At 50.3% G+C, this 18,123-nt stretch overlaps 6 protein-coding genes across 6 annotated transcripts; 2 read left to right on the top strand and 4 right to left on the bottom strand.

The window, feature by feature from the left end:
* Window positions 1–1,556: 1,556 nt before the first annotated feature.
* Window positions 1,557–4,395, bottom strand: N7462_011245 (putative PHD finger and SET domain protein; the record flags this gene model as incomplete). Its single annotated transcript, XM_057082959.1, has 2 exons — window positions 1,557–2,427; window positions 2,477–4,395. 2 exons carry the CDS (start codon window positions 4,393–4,395, stop codon window positions 1,557–1,559), a joined length of 2,790 nt encoding a protein of 929 aa, XP_056928314.1.
* A 2,957-nt stretch (window positions 4,396–7,352) lies between these two features.
* Window positions 7,353–8,915, bottom strand: N7462_011244 (putative proline permease; the record flags this gene model as incomplete). The annotated part of the gene is made up of 1 exon (XM_057082958.1): window positions 7,353–8,915. One exon carries the CDS (start codon window positions 8,913–8,915, stop codon window positions 7,353–7,355), a length of 1,563 nt encoding a protein of 520 aa, XP_056928313.1.
* A 485-nt stretch (window positions 8,916–9,400) lies between these two features.
* Window positions 9,401–10,677, bottom strand: N7462_011243 (putative nuclear pore protein (SEH1); the record flags this gene model as incomplete). Its single annotated transcript, XM_057082957.1, has 2 exons — window positions 9,401–9,507; window positions 9,564–10,677. 2 exons carry the CDS (start codon window positions 10,675–10,677, stop codon window positions 9,401–9,403), a joined length of 1,221 nt encoding a protein of 406 aa, XP_056928312.1.
* A 345-nt stretch (window positions 10,678–11,022) lies between these two features.
* N7462_011242 (UDP-N-acetylglucosamine--dolichyl-phosphate N-acetylglucosaminephosphotransferase) lies at window positions 11,023–12,549 on the top strand (the record flags this gene model as incomplete). Its single annotated transcript, XM_057082956.1, has 3 exons — window positions 11,023–11,261; window positions 11,324–11,504; window positions 11,569–12,549. The coding sequence occupies 3 exons, from the start codon at window positions 11,023–11,025 to the stop codon at window positions 12,547–12,549; spliced, it is 1,401 nt and encodes a 466-aa protein (XP_056928311.1).
* A 281-nt stretch (window positions 12,550–12,830) lies between these two features.
* N7462_011241 (DUF895 domain membrane protein) lies at window positions 12,831–14,447 on the bottom strand (the record flags this gene model as incomplete). Its single annotated transcript, XM_057082955.1, has 4 exons — window positions 12,831–13,010; window positions 13,080–13,176; window positions 13,249–14,290; window positions 14,363–14,447. The coding sequence occupies 4 exons, from the start codon at window positions 14,445–14,447 to the stop codon at window positions 12,831–12,833; spliced, it is 1,404 nt and encodes a 467-aa protein (XP_056928310.1).
* Window positions 14,448–16,033: 1,586 nt separating this feature from the next.
* Window positions 16,034–17,506, top strand: N7462_011240 (zinc-binding alcohol dehydrogenase family protein; the record flags this gene model as incomplete). Its single annotated transcript, XM_057082954.1, has 3 exons — window positions 16,034–16,282; window positions 16,522–16,897; window positions 16,977–17,506. 3 exons carry the CDS (start codon window positions 16,034–16,036, stop codon window positions 17,504–17,506), a joined length of 1,155 nt encoding a protein of 384 aa, XP_056928309.1.
* Window positions 17,507–18,123: the final 617 nt, after the last annotated feature.

Here is an 18,123-nt window from a genome sequence, read left to right as displayed (position 1 = left end):
TCTTCCTATCTGGAGGTGCGAAGTGATGAATGAAAATTCTGACGGGAATGTGACGAGACGTCATGCGAGTACTTGCCCCTCTTGAGTTGATCCTTGACTCATCGGGGCCATTCAGTTACCCGGGAGTGAACAGGGCCCGGCCAATGACGTGGGCAAGACGGCGTTGGGCTAGAGCGAATCTTAACCTATCACACCTGGAGTCCGTATCTGTTGAGTGGACGGTCCCGTTCGGCGCTGATCTAATCTTCCATAACTTTGCCGATTCTCAAACATTCCACTCTTCTATAAACCCTAAGAGAAACACCCTGAGCGCCAATTAGCTCGTCTGGGGAGCTATGTTCGTACTAAGGAGCTCTAGACCACGGTAGAACTTCAGCTAGATATGATATGAGAAATGCCCAAGCAATTTAGCAAATGACACAGTTGATCCGGATATCGACTGAAAGGAAGTTGGATTTGGACTCCATTCCTCCACTGACACTCTTTGAACATAGAGTCCCCTAGAGGGAAAAAGGCACCCCAAGCAAATTGCTCATAAAAGTCCTTAATTTGAGCCATCGAAACTACATTTTCTCCTTGTAATTTCGAATTACCTGTATAAGAGAACTCGACTGAATCCTGAATCGTCTTTTATGTTGTCTTTAGGAGGTCTTCCAATAGCATGGCCCGAGAAGGTGATGCTCCCAAGGAAGAAAAAAAAGTATAACCTCATTTATATGTTCCATTAAGTGCCAGTGTGTATGAGAATATCAGAGCCACGAGGTGGCTCTAGAGACTCGATCATTATTAGACCAGAGACTAAATCGGTTGATTTCTAAGACATTTCTGAATGCGACTCACCGCTCCCATTAAATTTAAACCAAGAGAGATCTATAACGCAACCTTCCTAAAATGGTGGGGATTGTGAGCTTTGAATGATCCACTAGAGAGCGCAGATGTCAGTGCAATCTAGTCAAATATTAGGCCAAATGACCCCAAGACATTACCATTACCTATGGTATCAAAACCAGATACTCTCCTATATCTCAAACAGAAATATCAACGAATAATGGGTATCAAAGTATTGTTCATACAAGCTATCTAGTACCGTCAGACGGGCTGCCGTCTAAAGAAAAGAGAAGGAGAAGAGAAATTTCAGTAGATTATCTCACATCATAAAGATTCTCTAGGCAAACTTCGTACCCGGAAGCAGCCAGCAATCCATAAGAATAAAGTCGCTTTCGAAAAGAACCATAACCCAGCCCGAACGCATCCTGGTATTTTCGTAAGCCCGACCACCCTGAACCAGGCCCGGTCCCTGGTCGCGCCATGTACGCCGTTCGGAATGGGGAAAACACAATAGAAAGGAAAGAGACGAGTGAAAGGAAACCCATTGCAGAAAACACGCAAACCCCGTGAAAACCGAACGCCTTGGCTGCCGTTGCCAGGCAGCCCCAGTACCACAAACACGCCACTCAATACAAATGTTTTTGGTGAGTTGTTAACTCACCCCCAAGTCACACATCCCCCCACCTCTCCACAGAAAGTAGAGAGAAGAGAGTAGAGAGTATGTCATATCACGAGGAGATGGAGGGAATGTGTGACTTGGTCGACTCCGCGGCGTCCTTCATCGTGACGTCAGGAGAGCCCAGCGACTCAACCTTGCTGCCATCGGGAGATGACTTTGTGGGAGTCTGAGCGCCGTCTGCACTAGGCGCCGGCCCAGAACCCGGGGTCGATGGTGGTGTTTGCGCAGACGGTATGGCGACGGCCTGCGCGTGGGTCTTCTCCGAGATCGGAGTTGCCATGGTGCCTCGTCTGATCAGATAATCACCGAGGCTCAGCTTCTTCTTAACTGGGGTTGGTGTGGGAGCGCTTCCCCCAGCTGGAGGGACAAACGCGTTGGGAGAGGACGCGTCTAGGGAGGTGGGCGAGGTGAAACTTGTGGTCGATGCAGAACCAGGACTGATTGCGGCCGGAATGTTGGGAATGACAGGAGGTGGCATGGAAACGCGAAGACCAGCACGAGAAGGAGTCCCTGGAATCCGGAGGTGGTGTGAAACTGTAGAGGGCCATGGTGGCGGGGTCACAGGCATGCGTGAATCAGTTTGGATTGCATCAGATTGAATGGATCCTGGCACATCTTGCATCTCAACTTCGCCAGATACGGAAAACACAGTCTGCATGTCTGCATCAGACATAGGAAGATCAGGCTTCTCGGTGATGGTGGTGGGTGACTGAGGCACAACAGGCGAGGATACCTCTGCAGGAGCCACACTGTCCGAACCGGCTGAAGATAACGCCAGTCGAGCACGCTCCCGAGCACGAGCTTCAAGCCACTTCTCCCTTGCCAAGTCACCCAGTCGCCGGATACGAGTGAATGGTGGTGAGTTCGCCAAGCTCCGCTGACGCTCTTCTTCGTCCAAATTCACTTGAACAGAAAAATCCCTGTAGCGGGGACGATGAGGATAAGGGTGTGCGGAAGGAGTGTTTGAACCCGATGTCTGTGGGGGGTGACATGTTGGCACCGCCCCGGTTGGAGGTTGTAGGAACAGAGGCAGGCGAAGGAGCAGCGGTGGGTGAACGAGAGTGACCAGCAGTGTCAATCTGGAGGGACTTGGCGGGTGGACGTTGGGAGCCGAAATAACCACTTTGGGTGAAGTTTGTGATAGCGGAGGGAGATTGGGTTGAGGGGCCACTGACTCGTTTCTTTTTCCGATGAGTCGTGGTTCGCTGATCATGCTCCAGTTGCTGGAATTGTTTCTCAGCGTCTGCAATCTTGCGTTTTTCGCGGGTAGACAATTCAGGTCCCGAGATGACTGCGGGGCTCATGTCGCGGCTACGAGGTTGACCACGCGCCGAACCAGATGTTGAGCGAGTCTCGGCGGCTACATCGTCATCTTCCGCGTGTTTCGCAATCTCACTTCCAGCACGACTAGTAGACGCGCGACTGGTATCCAGTGGCGATGCCACTGACTTGGATTTGCCCTTCTTGCGTTTACCATTGGGTTGCTTAGTATTCGTGTCCAGCGACTTGGGAGGTCGTCGGCGGTCTAGGTTAGCAAGCAGGCAATTCTGTGGCAATTCACAGGCGCAGCCGCCGAAATTAGCGAGGGTATTGCTAATACAGATAGCGGCGGCCTCTGTTGCACTGTCACCAGACTCTTGCTTGACCAGTCCATTAGATGATTCTGACAATTGGGCGTCAAGATACCACATAATTGTGATTTCGGAATTGGCTGGGATGTCTTCCTTCGCCACAAAGCAGAAATGATACTCGACATCGTTGGTGATGAAGATCTTCATGGTCACGTTGGGACGGCATGACCGACGGGTGTAACGAAGGACGCTTCCTTCGTGGCGGCTGTCAATGTAAAGAGGAAGGTGGGAACTAAAGAAAACAAAAGGTTCTGGGTGACGCAATTCCGCCCAACGGTTGTTGAGATCCAGACAATAGTCATCGAAAATGCCAACTTTGCCGGTGATCTCGCCGACAATTTGATCCTTCTGAACGGCATCTTTTGTCCTGACTATTTTCCAAGACGGAGTCTTTCCACCAATCTCAAGATTAGGATCAGTAAGGGTATCCGTGGTCAAGGTGGGCCAGCGGGATCGATCGAGGGCTGCATCAGACCGGTTGAAGGTGTCTTCAGCACGACGGCCATTCGTAACTCGTGCCAAGGCCTCTGGGTCCTTAACCCACGAAGCAATGTCTCCCACAAGGTTCACATTGATGAAAAGATTGCTGTCCATTTCAACATGTTCATCATCACGGTCATAAAGGTGGAGGAATTCATTCGAAAACAAGGGAATGGAAGGGCCAGAGGGCTTTGTCGGACTGGGAGCCATGGAGGTTGAGGAACGTCGCTTGCGAGAATCAGATGGAATAGGCATGTTCGGAGCACCAGTCAGAGCGCTGACAGACGTAGAGGAACGGTGGGAGATTTTGCTCTTCTTGGCTGGGGGTTGATCACGAGGCCCCGACTCGCTTCGCTGGTGTCCAAATCCATTAACATCCCCATCCCGGGTCTTTTTCCTTTGGGATTTAGCACTGGATCGTTTTTTCCGGTCACCGTCCTCACTTTGCTCTCGTAGCCGTCGTTGTCGCTGACGTTCAGCGGCACGACGGTTGTCTAACAGCCGGGGTTCGCAGTCGACGCAGTTGTGCACATCCGGGACCCGTTTGTCTGGGTAATAGCAGATGATGTGTTGCCACGTCTCACACCCTTCGCAGAATACCGTGCTTCCATCATCTTCATCGAACGAGCAGATGCATTTGATGGTGTACGGTTCTTCCTCGTCGGGCGCGACTGAGTCAGATATCGCACCGTTAGCGATAGGAGAGCCTAGAGGGGCGGGGGCCGGGAACGAATCCGTGGTGGCGTGCGTGATGGCGAGGGAGGAGGTATCTGTCATAGTCTGACAGATTACCCCCTCTCAGGTCGCAACAAAATAGGGTCTGGGTGCAGAGAATGGCGTAGCCGAACCGTCACTGTGCAACGGGCATATCCACGGCCAGTTGCAGGGAGGAATTTGATGGCAAAGTTCCCAGCTTTCAATGCGAGATACGCACGGGTCGATAGGAGACAGAACGACGAACGGTCAGCGTTGTAGTGCTCACAACTCGATCAAATCCAGCAAAGTGATAATCACAGCCTAGCAAAGTCGTTCCTAGGATGGAAGAGACGATTTGGACGACGCCACGGCAAGGCTAATGGGCGTAGAAGAGGGTGGAAAATTCCGATCCGGATGCGCCTGTTCAGGGTACGGAAGGGTAGGGCGACGAGGAATGAACCGTTCGGTGCGAGGAAAGTGCCGACGGTAGATAAAATTCGAGGCGATTCAAGATCAGGAGGTCTGGAGGTTGCGATTTGTCTGGGAGATGGACTGGCGGGAGTCGTTTTAAAGGAGGGACCCGTCGAGGAGGAAAAGGAGGGTGACGGGAAGGCGACGGGGTCGCGTAAAAGAGGAGATAAGGAAGAGAAAGGCAGTCACGGTCGAGATTAGGATAGAAGAGACGAAAACAAATGAAATGGGGAGGATCCGAGGGAGGAGTCGCAACGCGCAGCAAGAAAAGGAGAAGAAAAGAGGGTGATTCGAGCCTGGTTGAAGGAGGAGGCTACGGAGGCCTAAGGCAGCGAAAGCCTGAGCAGCAAGCGAAAGAGGACTAGCGTGGTTTGGAGGAGTCGCGCCCGCAGCGAAAGCGAAAAACCCGCCTGCAGCTGGGGACGGGAGACTCGACCCGGAACCGACTAGCCAGGAAAACCTGCCAGAACAGCAGAAGAGGGGGGATTAGTCAGAGGAATCACGGACCACGGCGGGAGCAGTCCAACCGACTAGGGAAAGCGGTGCAAAAGCAGAGGCAGGGCGTGCGAGGGGGTGCAATGGAGGAGACAGGGAGCAAAACGGGGTCCGAAGGGAACGGAAAACCAATGGGAAGGGAAGACGCGCCCGGTTGTTGTGTTTTCGGTATGCGAAAATATCCAATCATATTAGCAAGCGTGAAAAGCGGTCTCATCTTGTGCACGGCAGAAAATGAAGATACGCTAGTTCACATGTGGAATAGCGTCGGGAAGACCTATTCCGGTGGGGGCCCTTGGTCACGGGGAATGCTCGAAGGATAGCCTGGCGGAGCAGGGGAATGGGCTGCTCAGGAGCTTCCAGGGTATCTAGTCAGTAGGGTTGTTAGCATCTAGAAGGTAATTCATTAGTAGTTCAGCAATGAAGAAAACCAGATCGGTCGGGCGGACAAGCCCATAACTTGAGTCCAGGGCAGGTTCGTCCCTCTGCTAAGGATCCATGCAGGCTGGGCGCCTATAGCGGGAGGGCACCCATTTGATAAGGCTGGACGCCCAGGTGAAGCAGCTCATTCAGCATCGCAATGAACAGAAGAGGATGCTTCAAGAGGACCACACAGGGGATGTCAAGCAGGATGGGCCGCTGGACAGGGAAGCATCGGTGGCCGAAGGATGAAAGGGAGAAACCCATTCTAGAAGAATAGTGTGTCAAAGAAACAACAGGAACCAAGCAAGGGAAAGCGGAAGAAAGGGAGAGAAAATAGTCAGGACGAGTGTGGCCAAGCGTCGAATCTTAGGACAGGGGAACACAAGAATTGCTCCAAAATATATGCATCTAGCAGCCATACGACTGCCCCAAATGACATTCCACGTTGCTGACAGTAAAGAATATACTGCCCAAAGCAAAGCGAAACGTGGGTAAATGGGGAGTTTGCGTCCATGGGAAGAAAGAGATCGACCGGGAGACGGGAGGATTAGATGGGGCAAGGAGCGTGGCGCAGATGGCGAGAGAGGGGAAGAGAGTCATCTGGCCCAGGTTTGTGGGTAGGAGGCAACTCCATGAGGGAGTCGACTCCGTACCACATAGCGGACGCCAGAACGTCACAGCAGACAGCGACTGCAGGGAAGAAAAAAACCCCCATGTTGATCGGGCAACGGGGAAAGCGCTGGGATGTGCCCAAAGGATAATCAAGAGGGTTGCTCGCGATGGGCGCTGGTAAAAAGGGGGAGATGCCGATGCTCAAAAGGCTTCCGATATTATTCTTCCAGCCCGAATGATTCAGCGGTCTTTTTTCGCCACTATAGAGTGGCCGGAAGTGCGCAAGGAACAGGGCTAATCAAAACCAACCGTTAGTCGATCATTTAGGCGTAAACGTATTGAAACCGGCTGGTATGGTCCACACCGCATTGGGGCCCGCCCGCATATGGAGAGGCACAACCACTCTGGTGGGACTGTAAGAGACTGAGACCTCGATGATCATATAAAGGTCGGTGGAAATCATGCAGAGGAATCTGGCTGATAATTGAAGAGAGAATAGATCTGATCCGAAACATTGTGGTCGTCTCTTTTTTGCTAATGCATGTGGCTGCGTTGACACGGGAATCAGGGTTAGCCCCGGCCCTACATGTCGCAGGTCGAGCCACTAGAGTACCATAATGAAACTGGCTAACAGAAAGGCCATGCGTGAAAGACAGCCTAAACAGGCAGAGTTGTACTATCGAAGGTTTGAATATCGCGATGGGTTTACCGGGAGAAAATCAAATCAGAAGTGGAGGGGAAGATTGGGAGTGGTAACAAGCCCGTGACTTAGTGGGCGATGACAAACATGACTGGGTGCCTGAGCGTGAGGGACGTCGTATATTGAGTAGCGCGGACTACCAGTCCAACGGGCATGATTTTGAATTACTAAAAATAAAACAGAATGATATATGTGCAACGCATGCAGAAATTCAATGTACGTGCTAATCGCTACCAACTACCACCAAGCCTTGTCTCTTTCACGGAAACTCCCACTCAGCTGCACCTTAGTGTGATATTTTTGCATACATCGTGGAAGAGGACTCAGACTCTCAGACTCAGGCCTCCATAGCCATTGACCAGACCTGGTCCATCTCAAGTGTGTCGGGAGACCCAGGACTTCCAGTTGGCGACCTTTGCTGAGGTTGAATCCCCTCGGAGGCGGCCTTGTTACAGAACTCTTGTGGTTCACAAATTGGCGACCGATATGGAATCATATCTCGGAAGCGATGCACAAAGTAGAGAAGCGCAAACAATGGGATGCTGAAATATGCTGCAAGGAGCCGGGATGTTCTTGATCCAGGGCGAGGCCCTGGTATAGCTCCTACCAGCCCATTCGACAGCAGTAGGACGGCACTTACAAAGGCCCCGAAATATGTCCCAAATGGTTGAGCCACAAAGCGATAGGAGCTGGTGGTCCCACGCAGATGCAACCGCCGGCGGAAATGGCGGTAGATCGCGCATGAGACTAGCCAGGACAGATATCCTGAGCTATTGACGAAGACAAGGAAGTAGGTTGTGGTGACGGGGCTGGAGGCCGCGATTGATATGAAGGCAAGCAGGGCAAACAACGCAGAACTCATCACAGCAACATATGGAATACCCCATCGGTTGCGGACCTTGAATATTTGATGGGCATGGCCAAGCTCAGCCATCGCGCACAGCGTCCGTGAGGAAAGATAGAGAAATGACCGACCCGAGGCCACTGAGGAAAGCAGAATGGCAAGCGTGACGGTCATGGGAAGAATGCGAATGCGTGCAGTATTTATTCCAACCACGAAGGGTGACATACCCGCACCCGCCCCATTGTTGGTGAGCAGGGGGTTGTCATATGGAGCCATCACGCCCACGGCCAAGGCACTGAAGACATAGGGAATTACCGTAGTGGCAACATCAACCGCGACTTTGCGTGGGAGGCTCGATTGAACGACTGGATCCAATTCTTCGCCGATCTCTATACCATGAATTGATTCCAGAGTTTCCGCCCGGTGAACAATCAATTCCGGGGTGAAAGTAAATGCAATAGAGCTGTGGAGAAGACATTGAAACAAGCCCCAGAACTTTCCCATTGCACCATGACTTAAGTATTCATGCATGGCTCCTGGCTTTCTCCAGTACTGAAAACCCCAAACATCGTGTCCAGTGGCACCGCCAAGACCAATTGAAAGCGTTAGCACCAGAAGAAAGATCAAAGTGCCGATCTTGATCCGGGTGAAGAGTCGTTCGGAGCTTCGAAAGTGTCTCTCCGGGAGAAAGTTGAACCCGATGATGATACTCATGATGATCAGCATTCGTGAGGCAATCCTTGAACCTTTATTCCATAGCCCTAGGCTGACCACTGCCGTGGTGATCTCGTAAGGTACAAACATTGCCATAGTATACCAACGGAGAAGGGCGGCGGCGAACCCTAGGCTGGTGGTCATGTACCGAAACCCATTTGCAACTAGTGTACCATGTCGAGTTGGAGAGTGGGAGGCGACTTCTGCTACCGTCGTCGCCATAAAGTAGGTCAGAAGCGATAAAAATATATAGGATACGAGCAGTGAGGCCGGGCCACCGATGGCCAGCGCCTGGCCGGCGCCGATAAACAGACCAGTTCCGAGAGTCGGGCCTAACGCCATGTCGGTTGATATATAAATAGAAATAGACGGTCTCAACGAATGAAGACCGGGAGTTGTGAAGGGGCATTTGCAGATATCATCCATTGGCGCTATCATGCTGGTGCAACGCGTGCGCTTCTCGATGCAAAGTCGCGCCTGCCCAACTCGCGCCTACAGTGATGGTAGCCGTTCCCCGATCAACAGGTGATCCTTTGTAGTTTAAATCGCCCATAGCATTGATTTGAATGTGGATGAGAATGATATAAAGCAAAAAGTAGGTTTAGAAAGATCTGGATGCATTAGGGTATCATTCGCCTTGAAGCAAGGCATAAAAGACATAAAATATCAAACCACTACCTGTAACCGACGAACACAAAATCGACACCACGAAGCGCAACCATTTGCAACACACAATTGACGAGTTGCAGCTGAACATTCTCTGATAAATGACCGTAATTGTGTGGAGTGCAGATCTGAGTTCTTGAGAGTATTACATTATTGGGATTTTATTGGGACGCCATGTCAGTCTCCGCAAACTCGAGCCACTCTCCAGATAACGACTTTTTCCAAAAACGAACAGCACCGTCATCTCCAGATGAAATAAGGGAATCACCTAAGAGATAATATGAGTCAGAAAGTGCCGAACCTAGCAATGTCCAATTCACTTACCAGCGAAAGAGAACTCCACCTGCCACACATCTAGATGTTTGCTATCAATACACGCCACTTGCTTGAATGAATGGCGAAATTGGGAATCCTCATTCGCTTGACGGTTGGAGACAGAGGCAGGTGTACGGTTGGCGAGGGCATTTCCAATACCAGATTGGGATGTGGTCCGGAGCGAGGAAGGTTGTTGCTGACGCCGTTCAGCTTTTCGGCTATTGGGTGTGTGAGAGCCCTGGGTTACTACTGTTGTGTAGACCTCGAAAATACGAATAAGTCCGTCTTTGCCACCACTTGCGATGAGGTCATAGCCTCTCACGGATCCGTTGGCCCATGAGATATCGCGCACAAGACCGCCATGCCCATTGAGTTCAATGGCATGATAGAAGCGCCGATTGCCACCAGTGCGATACACCTTGACGGAGTCCATGGCTGCCACTACCAGTGATAGTGTCTTTCCGTCCGAATCTGGCAGCAAGGTATGTGTGATATCAGTTGGATCATGGTGGAACTGGACTTTAAAGCTTGTTTCCTCGCCCCGCTCGGGCGCTGGACATACTCTAAATTGGTCTAGTGTCTGCCAATCTGCCAAGCTGTCTGGGCTGACGGGCTCCATGACCATCAGATATCCGTCTCGGGTGATGACAGCAAGCCATGATTCCAGGTCAATGTTTCGAAAATCGAGCGAAACAAATGGATGCCGTTGGGGAGCAGTCATGCGAAAGACAGATCTGAACCGCCGTCCTGAGTTAGACGGCTGTGTCACATCTTCCTGCCAAATCTTAAGTCTCATATCCTCTCCAACACTACCAAGATGTTGGCCAGCAAAGGGACCGTTCCATGTTGCCTTGGACCGAAAGTCAGTAGTTGTTTGGTTCACATAAGAGAAGGCGTGGTCGTTGCCACTTACATCGCGAATCTCGGCGTCGTGGGCGCGCCAGGTGTCAGTTAGATGCCATTGACCCTCTTTCAGATCCCACACTTTCAATCTATGGTCCGATGAGGCCGTGACAATCCGAGTCCCGTAAAAGTTGAACTTGGTGACAGATACCAGATCCCGGTGACCAGCATCGAAGTCGGCAAACCCGCCGGCCATCTCAGGCCGCTCCACTGCCCCCATTGAGTTCAGAGATTGCAACTAAAAGGAAAAGACCGGTAAAATCCAATTATGGGCCAATTATGCGCTTCATTCAAGTGTATGCATGCTGTGACTTGAAACAGACGTGTCTCAGCGTCCCTGCACACGGGTTTCCCTTCTTGGCCGCGATCATCACGGGATGGCTTCTCACCGCCTGCAGGCGGTCATAAAGAGACGGCAGATACGATAAGCTTATCGCCCTGTTTTCCGGAAATGCCAGCTTGCGTCAGCCAGCTCTCTTTATGAGAAAATTGGTTCTCTTCCCATTGCGTGTTTGCGCGAAAGGTTCAAGAGACGGACTCTGGTGCTGAGGCCAATTCTTGCGCTATGCAAACTTCAAGCACCCTCTCCCGAGCGGAGACATGGCGTCTGCTGCTCCTCGCGGGAGCTGGCCTCGGCATCCTGGTCAACACGTTCCAAGGTGATGGCGCACCGCTGATAGCCTCAATCGCTCTAGCCGCCATTGCATTTGCGGTCGCATTCAGCATGATTCGATGGCTCGGACCTGTGTTTATCAAGGCGGGCTTGAAGGGAAAGGATATGGCCAAACCTAGAAAACCTGAAATGTGAGTGAGTCCCATTTTTTATCATCCAGCCATAGACTGTAATGGCTGACATTTGAATTCAGACCGGAAACGATGGGCGCCGTCTGTGCCGTTGTGTATCTACTATCACTGATCGTCTTTATTCCCTTTGCCTTCTATAAGGACATTGTCGCTGCAACTTCCGGCGGAGGAAATCGAGATGTAGTGATTGAAGACCAGCATATCGAGACTGGTCGGTACCTGCATCGATTCCCTCATGGCAGGGTGCGTTTAAATCAATCTTTGCAGTGTTCAGCGATCGTATTTTTTCTAACATCTTGGCTGCTAGCTCGCATCTTACTTGTCGGGTTTACTGTCTCTGCAATCTATCGTCATTCTTGGGATCGGGGACGATCTTCTCGATATTCGCTGGAGACACAAAGTCTTGATTCCTGCATTTGCAGCAATTCCCATGCTTATTGTGTACTTTGTCGACTTTGGTGTGACACAGGTCGTTGTACCGGTCCCTCTGCAACGGTATTTGGGTGATTTCATTGATCTCGGATGGCTGTACTACATGTACATGGCAGCTGTGGCAATCTTCTGCCCGAATGCTATCAATATGCTGGCAGGAATCAATGGCATTGAAGTTGCTCAGTCACTCGTCATTGCGATTCTTCTTCTTTTTAACGATGCGATGTACCTGGCACCCATCACGCCATACCCGCACCCGGCAACTGACTCGCATCTTTTCTCCATCTACTTTTTGCTACCTTTTATTGGAGTTTCAGCTGCGCTTTTGTGCCACAACTGGTATCCCTCGAGAGTCTTTGTTGGTGATACCTATTGCTACTTCGCAGGCATGGTGTTTGCTGTAGTGGGTATTTTGGGACATTTCAGTAAGACCCTTTTGCTACTTTTTGTCCCGCAGATCTTCAACTTCCTTTATTCGACACCTCAATTATTCCATTTAATACCTTGTCCCCGTCATCGACTGCCAAAATTCAATGCCTCGACCGGTCTTCTGGACGCCTCTGTTACGGAATGGACCATCCCCCCATCGCCATTGATTGCTATGGCGCTCAACGTCTTGCATCGAGTACGGCTTGTGCGTGTCACAAAGAATGAAGAAGGGCAGATTGTTGAGTCTACGAACCTGACAATTCTCAATCTTTGGCTTGTGTGGATGGGACCGATGCGAGAGGATCGACTTGCGTGGCACATGGTCGCGGTTCAGACTGTTTGCGGATTCATTGGCCTGTTTGTGCGCCATCGTCTCGCTTTGCTTGTTTTCAATCGAGATAATCGCACGTTTGGCTCTATTGTATAATTAGGTCCCCCCACTTTTAGAGAAATTGATTACGTCCATGTCCCTAGAAATACAAAAGAGCTCACATGCGCACCTTCCTAAGAGTAACTGGGTATTAGGGAGAACCACTCACTTAGCTCCTAATTGTTGAACAGGGATGAATCAGAAGAACGGGAAATCAAGGGAGAACGATATTCATTGCCATCTGACATGTTGTCGGCCGAGAGCGCCGGTCTGGTATGAAATCACGGCTGTTTCACTCTTTGCAAAATACCCCATACATCGGCCGCGAATATACCCACTCATTCGTGATCAGATGAATCACGTAGTGCACTAGTCTCTCTATTCACCTTCTTATCGCCATAGATATGCCCAATTTCTCGAACTATGAGCCACGCGAAAGGAATGCCAATGGCCCATAGTCCGAAATTCAAATAAATGCTCCCAACTGCTGCCATAACGGAAACACTGCTGAGACCATACTAGAATATCAAGACGACGGTCAGATTGCGAATCAAGTAATTGGGTTGCAAAAGAAACCACAAACATACACTGACGGCCTGGGCAGCGGATTCGGTACCACGCAGCAAACCAGCGATCCGGATAACTTCCTCATGGTCATCAGCCAAGTTGCCGACCAAGAAAAAGCTTTGTCAAAGTCAGTATGATGATGATAGAGCAAACACAGTCAGTCTTCTTCCACCAAATTAGGACTCTTACAGATACATGTAGTTAAGCTGGAACCCAGCCACCCAGAAAAGAAACAGGGTAAAAGCCCGTCCAAACTCAGGATCACTCCAATCGTACACAGGGTTTGTCTTCTGGAATTCTGTAGTCACGACAGAAGCCCACGTCCAACAGAGACCTTGCCATGACACAACGAAGAAAAATGCAGAGCGAGTTCGTGTCTTCAATGAGATCGACTTTTTGTCGAGAAACATGCCGAGTAAATTACCTGCAATCAATGCAACGACCCCTGATAGGAACGAACCCAGCGCTCGGGCCCGCACAGAGAACCATAAACTCTCGTAGGAAAACATGACTGCTTCCGTGTAGACTGCTTGGCAGATAAATGGAATGATTAATCGGAATTTGCGGCTGACGAAAAGCTTCGCGGTGGTCTTCAGCTCATAACCGATGCTGTTGGACACTTGCAATTTGACGGGAAATCCATCCTTTCTCTGGACCTGCGATGGTTCGTTCAGAAGCAGTCCTGCAAAGGGACCAAGCGCTTGGAGGGCAATAAAGATGAGATAAACGGTGTATGACACACTGCCCGAGGTCGAGCGATTCACATTTATTCCCAAATTAATCGCGCCCCCCAAGATTTGGCCACCCACGCGGAAGCCCAGCCAGAAACCCAAGAAGCGGCCTTGGTTGTATGGCTCTGGATACGCCAACGCGATGGCCGCTTCAGCCATCCAAAAAATACCTGCGGACGCACCGCATAAGGCAGCGCCGAGTATCACAAGCCATTCGTCGCCAAACCGGTTGTTGGTGTAGAGTCCCGCTGCGTATGGAGCATATCCCATGGTGCCCACGATCAAGGTCCATTTGATGCCGATCAGTCGCACGATCACACTTGAAAGAAAGCATGATACCACCATGAGGCAGAATGTCAGGGCATTCGCGGCGTTGACAAGATAGGGCTTCTCTTCGCCGCCACCACCCAACGAATTCATGGCGCCCCAGATTCCCGGCGCGAGGAAGTTGCATATCCCGAGAACCAGGGCATTGTAGAATGTGGAGCGATACCATTTAACTAATACAGTCAATCTTCCTTTCTCCTTTTCTCATTTGGAGGACGCTTCTCATCTACCATCATCTTTCTTACCTGGATTTGGACCGCCGACATGGTCATTGGAAGAGTCGCCATTCATCTCATCCTTGAACGAAGCGCCCTTCTCAATACTAGCCATTTTCTCGAAAGTCTGGTTCACGCAGCTCTGAAAAATAGAGAGGGAAAAAGCAAGGCTTTGCACCAGTTCCCCTCGCGCGGCACACTCTGTACATGTACGTCGCGTATTGTGGAATGTTGGCTTTCTGGTTCGTTCTGCCGCGGGACCTAGATCCAAAAGATCGATAGACCATGACCGGTGCTTCCCTGAAGCAGGCAATTCCGTGCGATGACAACTTCGGAACTCTCTACCCTTCCGGGAGTCTGGCGCAATCTCGATTGAAAGTTTGAGATGCGCGCGGGCGTGAAATGTTGTCGTTTGGGACTCCGATTACGTGCTCGAAGGACACATGTCAGGGCGAATAAGCCGGAATCCTCAATCTCGCGCCTGGTCGTCAATTTTCACGTATTGATTTTCCTGATAGGATCTATTACGCACTTTTCTCTCGGGCGAGATGCACGATCTAACCTGAATTGCTATAGAGGTTACCACTATAGAGGTTCATTTGAGAGGTGGATGATTCCCCACGCGAAAGAGAAAGAGGACCCTATTTGTCCTGAAGTCTATGGGCGTTTTCTCAATTCTTGTCACATTATCATATCATCATTTAAAATTAGACAGACTTGAGGAATGGCTCGTCTGGATCAAGCTCGTTTATAGCTTATAAGATGCCAATTATTGTGCCCTTTTGTTATGGCCTTGACGGATATATAGCATTGACTACGAGATGGTCGTGCCTTTAGTACAGAGGTAGGAAGCCAGAAAGATAGTTTATCGGAAAAAAGGATGCGTGGAGACTTGTTCTGTTTTCAAGCTTATTTTCGGTCTTGTCTCATTGCCTCATCTTCGACCATTGTGGTGTTTCTTAGTTGCCGGTTTCGTCATCGCAGACCACGATCACCTCAACGGCCCACAGAAGCCTTCCATCCGTCCCCTTCGCCTTCATGATTTTCAGTCAGGGCGTGCATAGTGTTTCTGGATATTTTTCGGTCCTCTCTCGGTTCTTGGTGGCTCGGTGCCCTTCTGGCTATCTATGTTGAAATATTGATTTGGATATGGGATCGACGTTGTTGGGCCAGCCCTAACATGGACCTGTCAGTTCATGCATTTGATGTTCCAGTCGTAGTACTTGCAGTCTTGAGTTTCTCGGTCCTCCAATGCACTCCCGTCACAATCAGTCAGAAATCTAGGGAGTACGGAGTCCCAGTTCATTCTAATGATGATCATGATTAGATTTGATCGTGTCTCTGGATTGGCAGCGCCATCACGCCATTCGAGCCCCGCGATGAGCAAGGGCGAATGGCGCAAGCGAGAGGGGGAATGTCCGCATCCAGTCCGCCTCATCCATTTTGCATGTCCTTCTTTCAGGCTCCAGCACCGGGGAATGAGTGGAGGCCCTTCCAAGACCAACACACGGGAAGCGCTTCCAACACCAACGAGTGTTTGGTAAGCATCGATATCAACCATGAGTCGTGCTGCCGCTCACTCTCGACCCCTCCCCTGGCCCTTGTATTTTCTCGCCCGAGAGCGCTTTCTCAGAGCCTAAAATAGATTATAGATACAACCTTGGGACCGGAAATCCTGGCGTGGCGGTGATGATTCCCATCATGTCCACCACCACTTGTCTCCAGCTTCAAGAGCTGCAGCCTCCGAGCGCGGCCACTTTCCATCGTTATATGTTTTCGGAGGCATCCAGTCCATCGGATGTAATTACACAGAAAGAACCCTCCCCGGTGGCCAGGTCGCGAGAGGCGCGACAGCGAGTACTACTGCTAAAGACGGCCCGAGAACAATATACCTTGGTTCATGATCATACCATCCCCTCAATCTTGCACCCTAGTGAGATCCTTGTCAAGGTAAATTCAACTGAACGGAGTGTAAGAATTATCGTCATGCTAATCGATATCGGGGTAGGTCCTTGCGATCGGACTCAACCCGATCGACTGGAAAGCACCGTACGAAACAAACCCCCCCCCTCTTCCCCTCGTCCTCATCTCGTAGGTGTCCAAGGCTCACAGATCCCAGTGCTTTCAACTTTGGTATCCCCAGTCTTCCATGGATCAACGGACGGGATCTAGCGGGACTCGTGCTCCAGGTCCCCCGTGAATCGTCACGGCTTCGTGTCGGCGACATCGTCCTTGTCCCTTCGACAGACTATAGAGACATCCGGAAAGCCACATTCCAAGAATATGCCATCGCAACCGACTTCAACGCCGCCCGCATTCCCTCCTCGGCCTCGATACATGCTTCGGCTTCTCTGGGAGTGGCCTTTGTGGCCTCGGTGCTAGCTCTAGGGGTTTCGTTTGGACTCGACTTCTCTCTCCTGCCCCAGTCTCCCGGTCCCAATCTCCCCCAGGTCATCAGCCAACTCGACCAGGAGGATATCCCAGCTGATATCTATGACGAATGTTTACCAGCATCGGTAGATTCCGCGCAACCTCAACACGGCGACTGGATTGCGATATGGGGAGGTAAGATTTCTCACTTCTCTTCTTTCCGTGTATGGCTTGCTTGCATGTAATACATTGGTGCTAACTGATGTGCTCAAAGCCTCCACAACAACTGGTCTGGTAACGCTGCAGCTGGCAAAACTCGCTGGGCTGCGAGTCATCTGCGTTGCCGATGTTGCAAGGCACGGCGCTAGGCTGATACAGTTGGGGGCAGATCTACTCGTTGATCGACATGACACCGACCGGGCTGTGGAGATTATTCGCGGAGTTACAAATGGCAAACTGCTTTATGCGATCGACATTGTGGGCAAAGAGACTGCTACGATCCTGGAAAGAACACTGGATGTCACCGGACACGCCCATCTACTCGGGTTAACAGGTTTACCTAAAGAGCGGAATCCTAGGATCCGATATCACACGGTCCCAATTAAGCTGTTCCATACTGCTCCTACGGTCGGAGAAAGCATGGTACGTTGGTTAGAACAGCTACTTCAGTCGGGGGCTTTGACCCTTCCTGAAATTATTCACGCAGAGGGCGGGCTGGAAGGCATTAATGCGGCCTTGGCAACGCTTCGCAGCGGTTCGGTTTCCGGAAAAAGGATTGTGGTTGACCTTGGCTCCTCGTCATGATCACCTTTCTCTGTAATTAGACGTTCAAGATGAATTCTGGGATGTTGATTGAGATTCAAATCTCGGCGTTTGGGAGATTAAGCTTTTTTTAGAATCATACTAGAAATTAGTGTTGCGATCTAGTTATTGGTCTTGTGATATTGACCAACTGTACGCAAAAAGTACAGAGAATACAAGCATGATTTTGGGAGATTTTAAATCTGGAATAGTCAATCAAATAATGTTTTTTAATTAAAATCATTGTCATTTTCGTGATCAAATGACACTGGCAATAAGTAGGATATGCGTGCAAGAAAAGTAGAGCAATAATATACAATCCTTTTTTCCACGTGAATTTTGTACATGTACATGTGAGGTTTTATGTAGTATCGGTTTATTTTTAAGGCCAGCCATTGATATACAACAATTTCAATGTTGATATGAACTATCAGATAATCCCTTAGAGGCGGATATTTTCTGTCCGAGCCTGGACAACCGGACAGAATAAGAATAGAAGCCGTATATGATTACCCTAGAAAATGATGGTCACTAGTTCTATGATCCTGGGTACTGATCTATGTAATTTTATCAGCCTAAACATTACCAATCATTTCACCCACATTAAAGCACAATCCACC

The sequence above is a fragment of the Penicillium macrosclerotiorum genome (assembly GCF_028827735.1).
Source record: "Penicillium macrosclerotiorum strain IBT 26536 chromosome Unknown utg000011l_segment0_segment0, whole genome shotgun sequence".
NCBI classification, from domain to species: domain Eukaryota; kingdom Fungi; phylum Ascomycota; class Eurotiomycetes; order Eurotiales; family Aspergillaceae; genus Penicillium; species Penicillium macrosclerotiorum.
Note: the sequence above shows the minus strand (reverse complement) of the source record. Positions and strands in the feature narration are given on the sequence as shown.